The sequence below is a fragment of the Tamandua tetradactyla genome, chromosome 13 (genome assembly GCF_023851605.1).
Source record: "Tamandua tetradactyla isolate mTamTet1 chromosome 13, mTamTet1.pri, whole genome shotgun sequence".
Taxonomy (NCBI): domain Eukaryota; kingdom Metazoa; phylum Chordata; class Mammalia; order Pilosa; family Myrmecophagidae; genus Tamandua; species Tamandua tetradactyla.
In genome coordinates, this window is record NC_135339.1 from 28,986,938 (window position 1) to 29,005,086 (window position 18,149).

Consider the following 18,149-nt stretch of genomic DNA (forward strand, 5'->3'; position numbering starts at 1 on the left):
CTTTTGTTGAAACTTAGACCTTTTGATATTTTAATGTATCACTGGAATTTAGTCTTTGAGGTGTCAGCTCCTTAAGTTTGTATGCAGCTAGTGTTAAGAAAGCTTTCCTTGAATGCTTTCCAGGAGCTAACAAGAACAAAAAAAGGAAAAAAATAAAACTTTTCCTAGTCTTTGTGGATTGACCTGTCCAAGCGCTTTTCTTCCGGGCTTATCCATACAGTGAGTTTAGAGAGTGGCTTCAGGCCAAAGCGTAGAGGCTGCCCTAATCCTTTCTGTGCACTTATCTTGTCTTGGGCATGCACATGTGGCCTTAGGAATTCCCCTATTTACATAGATGCAAATTCTTCTCTAGGAAACTTTCCTCTCTAGGAATGTTTCTTCTCCTTTTGGGTACTACATTGTATATCTTACAGCCAGCACCAATCACTTGCCTACTCTCCTACAGTATTCTGTAGGAGAGCATGGTGAGTATTTTCTACAAGCAGGGCAAGTTCTGGGTCAGTGTGTCCCTGTAGCCACCAGTAGACAAATTGAACCAGACATACATGCTCCCAGTATGCACACAAAGGGTTACTGTGCTTCCTCTGAATTGTTATCTGGAACATGCACTGGGAGTGCAAACCAACTCTATGCTGAGGGGTAGGTGAGGTGCCAGGGCACCGAGAAATCTTACCGCTTTCAAGTCGCCTTTTTCTTGCAGCAGTTGCCCTATTTCTACAGTCCTTTAACTGTTCTCAAGAACTTGGAGAAATGCTAGTTTTTGCTGGTTGTTCCTGGGTATTTCAATTTTAATGAACAAATTTTGGGGGAAATTTTGAAAGAGTTTAGCAGTAAGTAATTATATAAACTACTTTATATTCTTTTCATTGTAACCATTTAATATAATGTCAAGGTATGTAGTAACAAGTGAGTAGCTGTGAATCATTCAGGATACGCTATTAGGTGAAGAAAGCTGGTTATAGAACACTGTAGATAACGATCCTCTTTAAACACAAACTCACACACACAGAGACTGGTAGAGAAGAATATCCCTGAGTAGTGGGATCACAGATAATTATTTCTTTTTATAATCTACATTAAATTCTTACCATTAGCATGTTGAAAGCTGAACAGATATCACCATTATATCTTCCTTGGCTTTCCACTTTGAGCCTTCTTCTTTACCTGCTAGAAAAGCAGTGTGCATAATGGCTAGCCTGTGGCTTTAGGATCATTCTGACTTGAGTTTGAATTCCACCTCCACCATTTAGCAGCTCTGTGATTCCTCACAAGTGACTGAATGTTTTCAGGCCTCATTTGTTTTCATTAATCAAACAAGGATAACAGGAGTCCAAACCTCATTGGTTTTTGTGATGATTAAATGAGGTTATGTATGTATGTATCATAGTGCCTGACACATAGTAAGCCTACAGTGAATGATAACTATTAATATTGTCATAATCACATGAAAATGCCAATATTTCTTTCTTTAAAAACAGTTTTTAAGTTGAAAGAATACATTTTTTAACTAGAATATATAGGAAAATATAAAGTATAACCCCATTAGCTAGAGTACATCATTAGGATATCATATATACAATTTTGTATTCTATGAAAAGCCAATACCTTTCTATTGAATTGTTAAGTGTTCTGTATTTAAATACATGTACTGAAACTTATATACCTATTTATAATCTTTTTAGATCAAAACTTAAAATAGAAGACATAAAAGAAGCCAACAAAGCATTACAGGTGAGTAGAAGATGTTTTCCCTCCAGTCTCCAATAGAGGTAAAACTGTATGAATCTGAGGTATTATTACTTAGTCCTAGAATGTGTAGAGGTAGAAACACTGAATTGGAACTTGGATGATGGGGTTACAGCTCTTCCCTCTACCTCTAAAATCACATTACTAATAATCTTTGTGTTGTTGGAAATGACCTTAGGAATGATTTTGTCCATTTCCCTACCTAGTGCGGCATGAAGGAATAAAATTACCTCTGAACTTGGGAAACCCTGCAGTACTATGCTAATTTATTTCTTACTAGTTTTAACCTTCAGCAAGTCACATATCTTCATTGAACCTCAGTTTCTTCTTCTGAAAATGGGCTTATGATTCTGCATGAGGTTGCTAATTGTGTGAAATTGATTATATAATTTATCATTACAATATTTTGAATGTGTCTGAATACAAGAATCTCTACTAAGAATACCAATCCTACTCATTCTCTTCCAAAAAATTTAAGAGGAGGAAACACTCCCTAATTCATTCTCTGAAGCCAACATCACCCTCATACCAAAACCAGATAAAAATACCAAAAGGAAAGACAATTATGGACCATTGTCTCTTATAAGATGTAAAAGTCCTCAGCAAAATATTAGCGAACCAAATCCAACAGCACATTAAAAGAAGTATACACCATGATCAGGTGGGATTTATTGCAGGTATGCAGTGGTGGTTCAACATAAGAAAATCAATTAAGGTCATACACCACATTAACATTCAGCTTCATTCAGTGTTCTAACATTATTGTATTACAGTTAGGTAGTATTGTGCTATCCATTTCTGAATTTTTACAATCAGTCCCTTTGCACGATCTGTATCCCTTCAGTTCCAATTACCCAGTATCTGCCCTATTTCTATCTCCTGATGACCTCTGTTCTTAACTGAAATTCTCCAAGTTCATTCATTAATGTTCATATCAGTGAGACCATACGATACTTGTCCTTTTGTTTCTGGGTAATATCACTGAACATAATGTCCTCAAGGTCCATCCATGTTGTTACATACTTCATAACTTTAATCTTACAGCTGCAGAATATTCCATCGTATGCATATACCACAGCTTGTTTAGCCACTCGTCTGTTGATGGACGTTTGGACTGTTTCCATCTCTTTGCAATTGTAAATAATGCTGCTATAAACATTGGTGTGCAAATGTCCATTTGTGTCTTTGTCCTCATGTCTTTTGAGTAGATACCTAGCAATGGTATTGCGGGGTCATATGACAATTCTATACTTAGTTTCCTGAGGAACTGCCAAACTGTCTTCCACAGCAGTTGTACCATTTGACATTCCCACCAGCAGTGGATAAGTGTGCCTCTTTCTCCACATCCTCTCCAGCACTTGCTGTTTTCTGTTTTATTGATAATGGCCATTCTGGTGGGTGTGAGATGATATCTCATTGTGGTTTTGATTTGCATTTCATAATAGCCAGGGATGTTGAGCATCTTTTCATGTGCCTTTTGGCCATTTGTATTTTCTCTTCTGAGAAGTGTCTGTTCAAGTCTTTGGTCCATTTTGTAATTGGGTTGTTTGTCTTTTTGTTGTTGAGTTTAACAATCTCTTTATATATTCTGGATACGAGACCTTTATTTGATACATCGTTTCCAAATATTGTCTTCCATTGTGTAAGCTGTCTTTTTACTTGAAGTTCTTTGATGCACAAAAGTGTTTAATTTTGAGGCGTTCACATTTATCTATTTTTTCTTCAATGCTCATGCTTTGAGTGTAAGGTCTAGGAAGCTGCCTCCCATTATAACATTTGCGATATATTTCCATACATTTTCTTCTAACAGTTTTTTTTTTTTTTTTTTTTTTACATGGGCAGACACCAGGAATTGAACCCGGGTCCTGTGGCATGGCAGGCAAGCGTTCTTGCCTGCTGAGCCACCATGGCCCTCTTCTAACAGTTTTATGGTCTTAGATATAATGTTTAGGTCTTTGATCCATTTTGAGTTAATTTTTGTATAGGGTGTGAGATATGGATCCTCTTTCTTTCTTTTGCATGTGCATATCCAGTTCTCTTGGCACCATTTATTGAAGAGACTGTTCTGTCCCAGGTTAGTTGGCTTGACTGTTGTATCAAAGATCAATTGTCCATAGATGAGAGGGTCTATATCTGAACACTGTATTCAATTTCATTGGTCAGTGTATCTATCTTTATGCCAGTACCAAGCTGTTTTGACCACTGTAGCTTTATACTATGCCTTAAAGTCAGGTAGTGTGAGACCTCCGACTTCATTTTTCTTTCTCAGGATACTTTTAGGAATTTGGGGCACCCTGCCCTTCCAGTTAAATTTGGTTATTGGTTTTTCTATTTCTGAAAAGTAAGTGTTTGGGATTTTCATTGGTATTGCATTGAATCTATAAATCAGTTTAGGTAGAATTGATATCTTAACTATATTTAGTCTTCCAGTCTATGAACACCATATGTCCTTCCATTTATTTAGGTCTTCTGTGATTTCTTTTAACAATTTCTTGTAGTTTTCTTTGTATAAGTCTTTGTCACTTTAACTAAATTTATTCCTAAATCTTTTATTCTTTTGGTTGCAATTGTAAATGGAATTTTTTTTCATGATTTCCCCCTCAGATTGTTCATTAGTAGTCTGTAGAAACACTACAGTTTTTTGAGTGTTGATCTTGTAACCTGCCACTTTGCTATACTCATTTATTAGCTCTAGTAGTTTTGCTATGAATTTTTCAGGGTTTTCGACATATAGTATCATATCATTTGCAAACAGTGAGAGTTTTACTTCTTTATTTCTAATTTTGATGCCCTGTATTTCTTTTTCTTGTCTAATTGCTCTAGCTAGAACTTCCAACACAATGTTGAATAACAGTGGTGATAGTGGACAACTTTGTCTTGTTCCTGATCTTAGGGGAAAAGTTTTCAGTTTTTCCCTATTGAGGATGATGTTAGCTGTGGGTTTTTCAAATATTCCCTGTATCATGTTGGGGAAATCCCCTTCTATTCCTATCCTTTGAAGTGTTTTCACCAAGAAAGGATGTTGCATTTTTATCAAATGCATTTTCTGCATCAATTGAGATGATCATGTGGTTTTTCTGCTTTGATTTGCTGATATGGTGTATTGCATTAATTGATTTTCTAACGTTGAGCCAACCTTGCATACCTGGGATGAATCCTACTTGGTCATGGTGTATAATTATTTTAATGTGTTGCTAGATTTGATTTGCAAGAATTTTGTTGAGGATTTTGCATCCGTATTCATTAGAGAGATTGGTCTGTAATTTTCTTTTCTTGTTGTATCTTTGTCTGGCTTTGGTATGAGGGTGATGGCTTCATAGAATGAGTTAATTAGCCTTCCCTCCTCTTCAATTTTTTTGAAGAGTTTGAGCAGGATTGGTAGTAATTCTTTCTTGAATGTTTGGTAGAATTCACATTCGTTCCTGGGCTTTTCTGTTTGAGTAGCTTCTTAATGACTGATTCAATTTCTTTACTTGTCATTGGTTTTTGAGGTCATCTGTTTCTCCTCGAGTCAGTGTTGGTTGTTCCTGCCTTTCTAGGAAGTTGTCCATTTCATCTACATTGTTGAGCTTATTAGCACAAAGTTGTTCATAGTATCCTCTCATTACTTCCTTTATTTCTTTGAGGCCAGTGATTATGTCTCCTTTTTCCATTTCTGATATTATTTATTTGTATCCTCTCTCTTCTTCTTTTTGTCAACCTCTCTAAGGGTCCATCAATCTTGTTGATTTTCTCATAGAACCAACTTCTGGTTTTGTTGATTTTCTCAATTGTTTTCATATTCTCGATTTCATTTATTTCTACTCTAATCTTCATTATTTCTTTTCTTTTGCTTGCGTTGGGGTTAGTTTGCTGTTCTTTCTCTAACTCTTCCAAATGTACAGTTAATTCCTTGATTTTTGCTCTTTTTCTTTTTTGATATAGGCATTTAGCACAATAAATTTCTGTCTTAGCACTGCCTTTGCTGCAGTTTTGATATGTTGTGTTTTCATTTTCATTTGCTTCAAGGTATTTACTGATTTCTCTTGTAATTTCTTCCTTGACCCACTGGTTGTTTAAGAGTGTGTTGTGGAGCCTCCTATATTTGTGAATTTTCTGGCCCTCTTCCTGTTATTGATTTCCAAATTCATTCCTTTATCATCTGAGAGTATTTTGTATGATTTCCATCTTTTTTTAATTTATTGAGACTTGCTTTGTGACCCAGCAAATGAGCTGTCCTTGCGAATGATCCATGAGCACTTGAGAAAAAGGTGTATCCTGTTGTTGTAGAGTGTAATGTTCTATAAATGTCTGTTAAGTCTAGTTTGTTTATTGTATTATTCAAATTCTCTGTGTCCTTATGGATCTTTTGTCTAGATGTTCTGTTCATTGATGAGAGTGGGGATTGAAGTCTCCAACTATTATGGTAGATGTATCTATTTCTCTTTTCATTGTTTTCAGTGTTTGCCTCATGTATTTGTGGAGCACATGGCTCAGTGTATAAATATTTATGATTGTTATGTCTTCTTATTGAATTGTTCCTTTTATTAATATGTAGTGTTCTTCTCTGTCTCTTTTCATTGTTTTACATTTGAAGTCTAATTTGTTGGATATTAGTATAGCTAGTCCTGCTCTTTTCTGATTGTTTTTTGCATGAAATATCTTTTCCTAACTTTTTACTTTCAACCTGTGTTTATCCTTGGGTCTAAGATGTGTTTCCTGTAGACAACATATAGATGAGTCCTGTTTTTTAATCCATCCTGCCAATCTGTAGTCTTTTGATTGGGGAGTTTAATCCATTAACATTTAGTGTTATTACTGCATGGGTAGTACTTTCTTCTACTATTTTGCGTTTTGGATTTTATATGTCATATTCAGTTTTTCTTTCATTTTCCCTTTACTGATAGTCTTCATTTATACTCTCTTCTCCATACCTGTCTCTCCTGTCTTTTCTTCTCTCTCTCTCTAGTGCTCCCTTTAGTATTTCTTTCAGAGCTGGTCTCTTGGTCACAAATTCTCTCAGTGATTTTTTTATCTGAAAATGTTTTAATTTATCCCTCATTTTTGAAGGACAATTTTGCTGGATATAGAATTCTTGATTGGCAGCTTTTCTCTTTTAGTATCTTAAATATATCATCCCACTGTCTTCTCGCCTCCATGGTTTCTGCTAAGAGATCTATACATAGTTTTATTGGGCTTCCCTTGTATGTGATGGATTGCTTTTCTCTTGCTGCTTTCAAAATTCTCTCTTTCTCATTGATGTCTGACATTCTAATTCGTAAGTCTTGGAGTACATCTATTTGGATGTATTCTGTTTTGAGTATGCTGTACTTCTTGGATCTATAGTTTTAAGTCTTTCAACATAGTTGGGGAATTTTCAATGATCATTTCCTCCATTAGTTTTTCTCCTCCTTTTCCCTTCTCTTCTCCTTCTGGGTCACCCACAACACGTATATTCGTGAGTTTCATGTTGTCATTCAGTTCCCTGAGTACCTGCTTAAATTTTTTCATTCTTTTCCCTGTATTTTCTTTTGCTTGTTAGATTTCAGATGTCCCATCCTCCAGTTTACTAATCCTATTTTCTGCCTCTTAAAAATCTAACGTTGTAGTTTTCCATTGTTTTTTTTTATCTTTTCTACTGTGCCTTTCATTCCCATAAGTTCTGTGATTTGTTTTTTCAAACTTTCGATTTCTTCTTTTTGTTCATTCCTTGCCTTCTTTATATCCTCCCTCAATTCATTAATTTGACTTTTGATGAGGGTTTCCATGTCTGTTTGTACATTCTGAATTAATTGTTTCAACTTCTGTATCTCATTTGATTTGTTGGTTTGTTCCTTTGACCGAGCCATATCTTCAGTTTTCCTAGTATGATTCATTATTTTTTGCTGCCGTCTAGGCATTTAATTTCCTTAGTTTATTCTGGAGCTTGTTTTCACTTTTTTTTAGCTAGGATTTTCTTGCTGGATGACTTTGTCGTTTGTCTGTTCTTTGACATTCAATTCAGCTTATTCCAGACCTCTAGCTTAGGTTTTGTTTAACAGATGAGAATCCTTCAGTTCTTGTTTTCTTATTTCTTGCCCTGCCTGTATGGTGCCTTTTTTCTTTTTTCCTTTTAGGTAGGTCTACTTTGGTGTCATAGACTCCAGTCAGATTTTCCCATACCAAACTAACCTCCTCTCAGGAGGAGACTGTGTCAGTTTTTCCTGAGGGTGAGACCCAGCAGGTTGAAAGACTTTCCTATGAAGCCTCTAGACTCTGTGTTTTTCCTATCCTGCTCAGTATGTGGCACTTGTCTGCCTGTGGGTCCTACCAGCATAGTGATGTGGTTCTTTTAACTTCAGCAGACTCTTCCTGCTGGGGTTGTGGTTGAGATAGAGGAGAGCTTGTAGGCTGGCTTTAATCGCTTCAGTTTTCCAGACCCTGGGGTCTGAATTCCTTGAGGGAGGGATTCTACCTGAGCTGGGCCCCACCCCTCTCCTGGGGAAGGCAGAGCCTCCAGACAAGCTCTCAGACAAGCTTAATTGTGCCTGAGAAGCCTTGCAGTTGTATCCAAAGAGCAGTGAAGGTGTAGAAACACAGCCGCAAAAAAGAGAAGAAAAAAATTCCTTTTTAAAGCCTGTCCCCCATTCCTTGGGTTTGCCAGTCAAGAGCTTAAGTTGGTACGTTCTCTGTGTATCTCCAGGTCTCATGTGCCCCTCCTTTCCTTCAGGGCCCAGACCCCTTCAAGTATTTTGTGTTGTCCGACCCAAAAAAGCCTCTGTTTTGTTTTTTTCTTTTTCTGTCAGCCCTGCCCCCTCTGAGCCAGGGCGAAAAACACAACCTCAGCTTTTACTCAAAGTTCAGCTGAGCTGGGGGCCTATTTTTAGTAGTCAGAGTTTGTTAATTAACTCCACAAATTGAAACTTGGTAGAGCCCGGCCCCCCTGCTGCTAGTAAAGTCCCTTTCCTTTCCCCTCTGGGACGCAGCCTGTAGGGGAGGGGTGCCAGCTACCATGGCTTGGGGAACTCATGATTCTGGGTGGGCTTGCAGCTGGTCCAGCTTGTCAAGACTGGTGTATGCTATGTGTCCGGTCACTGATGTGCCTGGCCAACTGGTTTTTGAGAAAGAGGCAAGGGTATCTCAATTGGGAAAGAATAGTTTCTTCAACAAATGGTGCTGGGAAAACTGGATCATTTGCAAAAGAATCAAGATGGACTCCTACTTCACACCATATAGAGAAATCAACTCAAAATTGATCAAAGACCTAAATAGAAGAGTCAGAACCATAAAACTCCTAGATGAAAACAGGGATGCATCTTCAGGACCTTGGGTTAGGCAATGTTTTTTTAGATTTTACACCCGAAGTAGAAGCAAAAAAGAAAAAAATAGATAAATGGGACCTCTTCAAAAGTTAAAACTTTTATGCTTCAAAAAACTTTATTAAGAATAAAATAACAGCCTACTCAATGGAGGTAGGTATTTGGAAACTATATATTCAATAAGGATTAAATATCCAGAATATATAAAGAAATCCTTCAGTTCAACAGTAAAAAGACAAACAGCCCAATTAAACATTTTGCAAAAAACTTGAATAGGCATTTCTCCAAATAAGATATACAAGTGATCAAAAGCACATGTAAAGATACTCAACTTCAGTAGCCATTGGAGAAATGCAAATCAAAACCACGATGAAAGTTCATTTCACACCCAATATAAATAAGGCTAGTATTTAAAAAAAGGGAAAATTACTAGTGTTGGAGAGGATGCAGAGATAGGAATAATTATTCATTGTTAGTGGGAATATAAAATAGTGCAGCCAGAGCCCCCAGTCTTGGGGTTTGTTCATATGAAACTTAACCCCACAGGGGATAGGTCAAGTCTACTTAAAATTTAGGCCTAAGAGTCACCCCCAAGAGAGCCTCTTTTGTTGCTCAGATGTGGCCTCTCTCTCCAGCCAACATGACGAGCAGTCTCACCACCCTCCCCCTCTCTCCGTGGGACGTGACTCCCAGGGGTGTGAACCTTCCTGGCAACGTGGGACAGAGATCCTGGAATGAGCTGAGACATCAAGGGATTGAGAAAAACCCTAGAATGAGCTGAGATTTAGAATCAAGGGATTGAGAAAACCTTCTCAACCAAAAGGGGGAAGAGTGAAATGAGACAAAGTGTCAATGGCTGAGAGATTCCAAACAGAGTTGAGAGGTTAACCTGAAGGTTATTCTTTTTTTTTTTTTTAAAGGCATCTGTTGTGGAGAATGCCTTTTTTTTTTTATTTTTTTTTATTTTTTACATGGGCAGGCACTGGGAATCGAACCCGGGTCCTCGGGCATGGCAGGCAAGCACTCTTACCTGCTGAGCCACCGTGGCCCCTGAAGGTTATTCTTATGCATCAAGTAGATATCATCTTGTTATTCAAGATGTAATGGAGGGACTGGAGGGAACTGCCTGAAAATGTAGTGCTGTGTTCCAGTAGCCATGTTTCTTGAGGATGATTGAATAATGATACAGCTGTCACAATGTTACTTTGTGATTGTGAAAACCTTGTATCTGATGCTGCTTTTATCTACCTTGTCAACAAAGGAGTAGAACATATGGAAAAAAATAAATAATAGGGGGAACAAATGCTAAAATAAATTTAGTTTGAAATGCTAGTGATCAATGAAAGCCAGGGATAAGGGGTATGGTAGCTATAATCTTTTTTTTTTCTTTCCTGTTTGTTTTATTTCTTTTACTATTGTCTTTTTCTTTTTCTGAATTAATACAAATGTTCTAAGAAATGATGAATATGCAACTAAGTGATGATATTGTGAATTACTGATTGTATATGTTGATGTTTTATTTGGTTTCTTAATTTTTTAATTAATAAATAAATTTTTAAAAAAATAGTGCAGCCACTGTGAAAGACAGTTTGGCATAGAATTAGTGGCAATCTGACTTCTAGGTATAGACTCCAAAGAATTGAATATAGGGACACAGATATATATTTGCACACTCATAGTGGCATTATTCACAATTGCCAGAAGATAGGAGCAACCCAAGTGTCCATCAAATGATGAAAGAAGCAGCAGAATATGGTATTTATACACAATGGAATATTAATCAGCTATCAAAAGGAATCATCCTGATATATGTGACAACAGTGATGAACCTTGAAGACATCATGTGTGAAATAAAGCAGACACAAGAAGACAAATATTTTATGATTTCACTGATGGGAAATAATTAGAATAAGCAAGCTCTCAGTCAAAATCTAGAATTTGGATATTTTGATGAGGCTGCTTCAGTTAAGATGTGACCCACCTCATTCAGGGTGAGTCCTAATCCTCTTACTGGAGTCCTTTTTAAACAGGATAAATAGAGAGGGAGAAAGCCACAGAAGCCAGAAGCTGAAAGCAGGGAAACCTGGAAGAGAAGAGAGAGACTAGCAGATGCTGCCATGTGCCTTGCCATGTGGCAGTTACCATGGATCACTGGCAGCTGGTCTTCCAGTAAGAAGGCATCTTTGATTATGCCTTGATTTGGACATTTTTTCCCAATCTCTAACCATAGTGAATAAATACCCATTGTTCAAGCTGAGCCATTTCAGCAGCCTAGAAAACTTAAATGGTGGTGATGGGAGCTCAACATTGTCAATGTTATTAACATCACTGAATTATATATTTGAATTTTATTAAAAGAGGAAATTTTAGGTTGGGTATATACTGCTAGAATAAAAAATAAAAAAATAAATTCCTGAACCTGTACAATGCAATGAACCCTCAGTTAAGTCATGGACTATGTTGAATAGTAAATTATAAAAATGTGCTTTCATCAACTGTAAGAAATGCTAGGTGTTGTGATAGGGTGTGTTAAGAAAGAAAAAAAATCCATTCTCCTACATAACAGGCTGTATGTGAGCATTTTTCTGACAGGTGGCTTCATACCTCACAAAACTACCCATTTCTTTCCTTTCTTTTTTTAAAAAAAATCAAAATATTACATGAAATGGTATTACATTAAATGGTTTTTTTAAAAATCAAATAGTACTGGTTGGTGCAATGGTGGTGGTTCAGTGGCAGAATTGACATCTGCCATACCATAGACTCAGGTTCAATTCCCGCAGCCTGCATGCCAACAAAAAAAAAAAAAAGAAAAAAGTCAAATAGTACTAAAAAGAATTATAACAACAAAATAGTAATAATCTCATGTTCTTTACTCCTTACCTTTTTATTCACCATGGTTCCTGCCATATGAAGTAGCCACTTTCAAGATGCTTTTAGCTGTTTCTTTTGACATTTATCTTCTTATTTCTAAATAATATGCAATATATACTGTTTCCTCTTCATTCATCCATTTTAGAGCTTGTCTCTGGACTGTTTAATAGATGATCAATTTTGCTCACTCTCATCCTGGTCTTTCAATTTTGGTGGAATTTGTTTACTGTGTATTTATTATGACTTTTAAATATTGTTCCTCACTGGGCTAGGTAGATTGCTGTGATTATATTATAAATGTGTTTTCCCTCTGGAGTTAATAATTGTCTCTCTTTTTTTGTTTCATTATTTTTGAATATCTAAATTTTCTCATACTTTAAAACACCTGTATAAAATGCTTTTTGATTTTTCACCTGGTAAAATGTATCTGGTAATTCGTTAGTTCTTTTGTCTTTTCCTTGCAGTAGTCATTCCTGAAGTACTGTGTCCTGCTCCAGTCTGATTTGGTAGCCCCAACCTGATATTTCCTTTTGCTGCCACTCTTGGAACTCCCTTCACCCTTCTTTTATGTTGAAACTGCTGTTGCCTGAACCCAGTCACTTCTTTCTTGTTTTACTCCTTGTTTTGGGTAACACATCCTTCAATAGCTTCCTCAAAAATAGTTCATGGAAATTCTGCTTTCACATTTTTTTCAGGGAATGAATGAATATATGAATGTTTGCCCAAACATCATTATTTAAACTCTGAAAAGAATATTTTCATTGTTAAATATATCATGTATACGAAAGGGTACATTAACAGTACAACTTAAAGACATTGGCTTACCATCTTCTTAGTTTATGATATAGAACACGACTATTGGGGTTCTCTAGGGAAACAGAACCAACAGGAGATATTCTGTAAATATGAGATTTCATAAAATCGTCTCATACAACTGTAGAGATACCTAAGTCCAAATTCCATAGGAAAGGCCGCATACTGGGAACTCTGATGAAGGATTTCGATAATTTCCCCAGCTGAAGTAGGGATGAAAATTCTCTCTTCTCCCGGCTGAAGTCATCACTTCTTTTAAATCCTTCAACTGATTGAATGAAACATCTCTCATTGCTGAAGGCAATCTCCTCCGTTGTTTGTAGATGCAATCAGCTATAGATGCAGTCAACTTACTGACTTAAGTCCATGAAATGTCTTCACAATAACAGGCCAGTACTTGCTTGACCCAACAACTGGGTACCATTACCTGGCCAAATTGACGTATGTGCCTAAACCTTCATAATGACCATACCTTAGAGGCCCCCAGGTGCACTCCCTGATTGCATTCTACTCCCCAGAGTATCCCTGTTTTGTGTTAATCATGATGTTGCTTTTTTTTTGTTTTAATCACTTATGTCTATAACAAAATATTTTCTAGTTATCCCAGTTTTTTGCATGTATACAAATGTATTTATTTATGACTTGACTTTTTCTTTTCTTTTTTTTAATGCCACTGACCTAAGTCGAAGTTCAGCTGTCCTAGAGTTACTCACATTTTGGAATTTATCTGATTGCTTGTGGTGTTTTTACTTTTGTTGCTCTATCCCTTTATTTCCTGTAAACTGGAAATTAGATCTAAAACCTTGGTTAGGGGCAGGCCACGGTGGCTCAGCAGGCAAGAATGCTCGCCTGCCATGCTAGAGGACCCGGGTTCGTTTCCCGGTGCCTGCCCACGTAAAAAAAAAATTAAAACCTTGGTTAGATTCGGTTTCAACCATTTCTGTGGGATTTTTATTTCTGCCACCATCTTTTTAATATTCAGCAGGCTCTTATTTGCTGATTGTCCCTTTTTTAAAATAACATTAAACTGTTTCCATGAGCAAGCACCTTTAGCTGTCTGAACCTGTTTCCTCATCTGTAAAATGAGAGTTGTGGGTTTTGACCTCTGAGGTCCCTTCCAGCTCTGACACACTTGGATTTCCTTACAGTGTACATCTTTTCTCCTTGAGGGGGGTAGGGTAAGTTTGGGTGTATTATTAGTCTGGGAGGCCTAGCTTCAATGTCAGAAAGGTTACTGCTGAACCTGATGCTGCTGCTTGCAAATCTGGTTTCCATCTGGATCTCTTTTCCTCACTGTTATAGCTAGGCAGGAAGTAATTCTGCTCTCCCTTAAGCAGCTTTGGGACATTTGGCAAGTCACTTTTTTTTCACATGTTCATCAGTTGAATTGGGTTATTTTTGAGGTCCCATCTTGCTTTAAAAATGTTCCATGATTCATCTGAATCTTTTCTGGTGTTTATATATGAGATGTCAGTTAAAAAAAAAAAAAAGACCTCATTGTTCAAATCCTGTGTTCTAAAAAAATTTTGACTCCCTCATTTGCAGGGACCTAATACTGTCCATCATACCTTTGCTATGAGATAATAGGTGCTAATTACTAAGACTGCCTGTGAAACAAAAATGCCTTAAATTCACCTTGTGATCTTGACCTGTGAATGCTCAGTCCTTTTTTCATGTTTTTTCTTCAAAAAAATTGTTAGATATAAAGACTTTGAAGAAAACTCTGGGTTTGGGGAATATATCCTCCAAGAAAAAAGTTTGGAGACTTTTCTATTTGGGTGATTAATGTCCCTGTACCTCAGATGTAGGTGAGCACTATTTCCATCTCCAAGGTGAAATCTTTACTCTTGGGTGCTTTGGGATCTGCAACGTTGTGGCTTGGTCTGATTAAATTCATCAGGAACAGTGAGAACTCCTTCTTCAGCTGGGTATTCTCATTGTAAAATGGGCATCATCTAACAAAGTTTTCTCCACAGGAAAAAATATTCTTTCTAGCCAGATCTTGCTTAAGATGGATAAGTTTTTATAAATCTTAGCTGTCACGTTAACTTCCCCCTCTGTTTTAAGACTTATTTCCATTTTCTGCTAATGCTTACACAGAGCATTACATTTGCCATTTACAGAATTCGAAGGAAATTAGTGACCATCTGAAATTGAACTTAAGCTGAGGTCTTACCTGAAATAATGAACTCAAACATCAAAATTTTCCTCAAATTTAGGACTTGCTGTGTATAAGGTGTACACAGTGCCAAATTCATTTATACAGTGCATTTCATATAGTGAAAAATTACCCTTAATGTTATTGGACTTGATAATCTGATGTATTTGAAGGTTATACCTTGAATTTACATATTACTTTTATTTTAAAAAAGCATTATGGAAATGCTTAAACATAAACAGTAGTATAGAGAAGAGTGAAATGTACCTGATTTATCCATTATCCAGTTTCAACATTTATAAATATATGGCCAATCTTGTTTTATTTATTCTCAACCCATATCCCCTCCCAAGATTATTTTGAAGCAAATTTCACACATATTTCATGTGCAGATATTTTAGTGTCTCAAAGAAAAGGACTATCTTTTTCAAGTCTTCATATCTATATATGCTAAATTGTTCTTGGGAAAAGATGTTTTTATATGTAATCTTTAGTATTACCGATTTAGGAATTAATTCATGTTTCTTCCTATTAGGGACTAGTTTGGTTGAAAGACAAAGAAGCAACACATTGTAAACTTTGTGAAAAGGAATTTTCACTCTCTAAGAGAAAGGTAAGGAAGATAGGAAGTGAATCCAAGAGTTTTAGTGCAAAAATGGCTTCTGAATTTTATTCAGTTTCTTTTTTTTTTCCATTAAGCATCACTGTAGAAACTGTGGGGAAATTTTCTGTAATGCCTGCTCTGACAACGAACTGCCTCTGCCTTCTTCACCAAAGCCAGTACGAGTCTGTGATTCCTGTCATGCATTGCTGATTCAGAGATGCTCATCTAACTTGCCCTAGGACTCCAGAACTAAATCTTATGTATGGAAGTATGTATGATGAGTGTTATGTATGAATGTACATACAAGGTATCCAGGCAGCCCTTCTTAAGCAGCTTTGTTGGTATTGGTACCAGTTTATCTTCTACATATTCAGACTCATAGGAATTAGCAGTTATATAATTTGATATTTCCTTTCCGTATACTCAGAAAAATTTTCGGCAGGGCATGCTTTAAGAGAGAACTTTAGCTTAATTCGTAATTGATGTGATAATTATGTAACCCTTTAATCTATTGGACGGCCAGACAGCATAGCTAACAGATTTGCCTTATCTTGTAAAAGGCCTTACTAAAAATAAGGCTTCAGATTGTTTTATTCTTCCAGACTGTCAAGTTGATATTTGATGGTGCCTCTTAGTCTCTTAATGCACTTTAAAAGCTTCATGGTTCTCAGAGTATTGGAAATGTATAAAATGTTTTATAAGTATTGTTTCAACTCAACCGATTTTTCATTAGCTTGCTAAAATTTTAGCTTAACCCCATTTGTCCTCTTTCCTTCCCTTCTTTTGCCTTTTACATTAGAAAAGGCCTCTATTTTACTCTATGAAACTTCCTTTTGGTCTTTTGTCCTAAAATTACTGTTGTGCTGGCTGATCATCTTTCAGACACAGGTTAAATTAAAGGGGCACTGATATTTGGCCTCAACTTTTTCCTTCTTAATTTTGAAAGGCATACATCATTTTTACCTTCAGTTACTGCGGCTGTCATGTTGCCTGCCTTACTAAATGACTAATTCCCATTTTAGAAAAATTGAAGGTATCATTCCCGACATATATGTAATAGCAGGATATTTTAGGTTCTAGCCATTAAAGTGAAGAGAAATCTAAAATGCAGTTAAACTTTACCTTTGATGACATAGACTTGATTACTTCAAAACATTGTGTATTATATTTCCCTCCAATAATCTTTTGGAAGCACTGCATTATTGTAGACATCACCAATGTCCAGTGAAAATTCAGCATATATAGCGTAATTGTGTGACCAATTTGAGATGAAGATGTGGTCTCTGTCCTGTCATTAAAGATTAAATGAACACTAATCCAGTTACACTACCTACACACACCAAGAGTTTGTAAAAATTAACCCTTTATAATCACTTCAAGGAATCCTACACTATCAACTTACTTTTGAAATTAACCTTTTCAGTCATGCACTTTAAGCCTTTCAGAAATGTCCTATTAGGAATCTTATATTACTCCTAGTAGCATAAACTGTTATCAGTCACGGATTCCATTACAACTTTCCCCTGGGACCACTTTTATTTTGCAGGATCTCAGAGTGTACATACTTTTAGGTTTAAAATAATTTAATGTAGCTTTCTAAACTTCCTAAGTATGAAACCATTATTTTATTTGAAGATGTTTTCCCATAAGCCACAAATTTCCAGTCTTTTGAGTTCTTCAGTTAGAACTTACATATAGTTTTTTAGGTCTTTCTTTGAATGCTGATAGAAGTTATATTCTTGAGTTGTTTTTACATTAATGGATTTTTATGATTGGCAAAATTGATCAGCATGAGAATTCTCAAAGTTTTTAATTACTGCAGTTTGCACACATTAAAGAATGATTCACCAGTTAAGCTGCTTAAATTCTTAGCCTGTTTCAACTCAACAAAATGCCCATTTTCTCATCACATTTAAAATTGTGTCATTCAAAAATCTCACTGTTGTCCTCCACTTTTTTGGTCAGGGTGTGGGAAGATTTTACAAAGGCAATAATACAAGTGTTAGGCCGGATTGTTTTGGCTTTTTAAAAATCTTTGGACTTCTCTGTTATAACTTTCACAAATTGTGCTTTTATGATTTTATGATTGTGCTTTTATGAATCAACACTACTTTTACTTTTCAAGATTTCCCCTCACAGAAAGTATTTAAACTCGACTTCACAAACCATCCCCTCACCTAGCCAATACTACAGTAATGCTATCATGGTGCCAAGGAATTAAAATTGTAAAGTTTGGTTTACCCTGCAATGTTTTTAAACAAAGTACAAATTTTATAAACCAAATAAAGATTTGAAAAATTAGCCTGCTCTAATATTGGAGAACTGTCATTTGTTAACATTTTATATACTTTCAATGCTTAAAAACTTAAGGGAGTAATCTTGAAGAAAAGGACGTGATCTTTTTAAGGGAGTGAGTGGTATACAAGCATTGAGATGATGCTCGAGTCAATTACAGGTGATTACTATATATAGTAAAATAGCTATTAATCCTAATAGCAGAAATGGTTTTAGGAGTCATTTTAATCTAGATTTCATCTTTGATTAGACACCACATGCAGTATACCTTGCACAATTATTTTTAATTGGTAACCAACATGAAGCATTCTAGAACAGACGTCATACTGTTATCTCCCACATCAACATTTATTACATTAATAACATTTCTAAGCAAAAACAA

The 18,149-nt window shown here is 36.1% G+C and overlaps 1 protein-coding gene across 2 annotated transcripts in view; it reads left to right on the top strand.

Annotated features, from left to right (window-relative positions):
* RUFY2 (RUN and FYVE domain containing 2) overlaps nucleotides 1-17,773 on the top strand; it is a 75,319-nt gene extending 57,546 nt beyond the window's left edge. The window contains exons 16-18 of one of the 2 annotated variants that reach the window (XM_077125110.1): nucleotides 1,683-1,731; nucleotides 15,404-15,481; nucleotides 15,568-17,773. In XM_077125110.1, the coding sequence (XP_076981225.1) occupies nucleotides 1,683-1,731; nucleotides 15,404-15,481; nucleotides 15,568-15,711 (271 nt within the window). In that variant the 3' untranslated portion in view covers nucleotides 15,712-17,773. Of the gene's footprint in view, nucleotides 1-1,682; nucleotides 1,732-15,403 lie in introns of both variants that reach the window. The other variant, XM_077125111.1, reaches the window with a different exon arrangement.
* The last annotated feature ends 376 nt before the right edge of the window (nucleotides 17,774-18,149 follow it).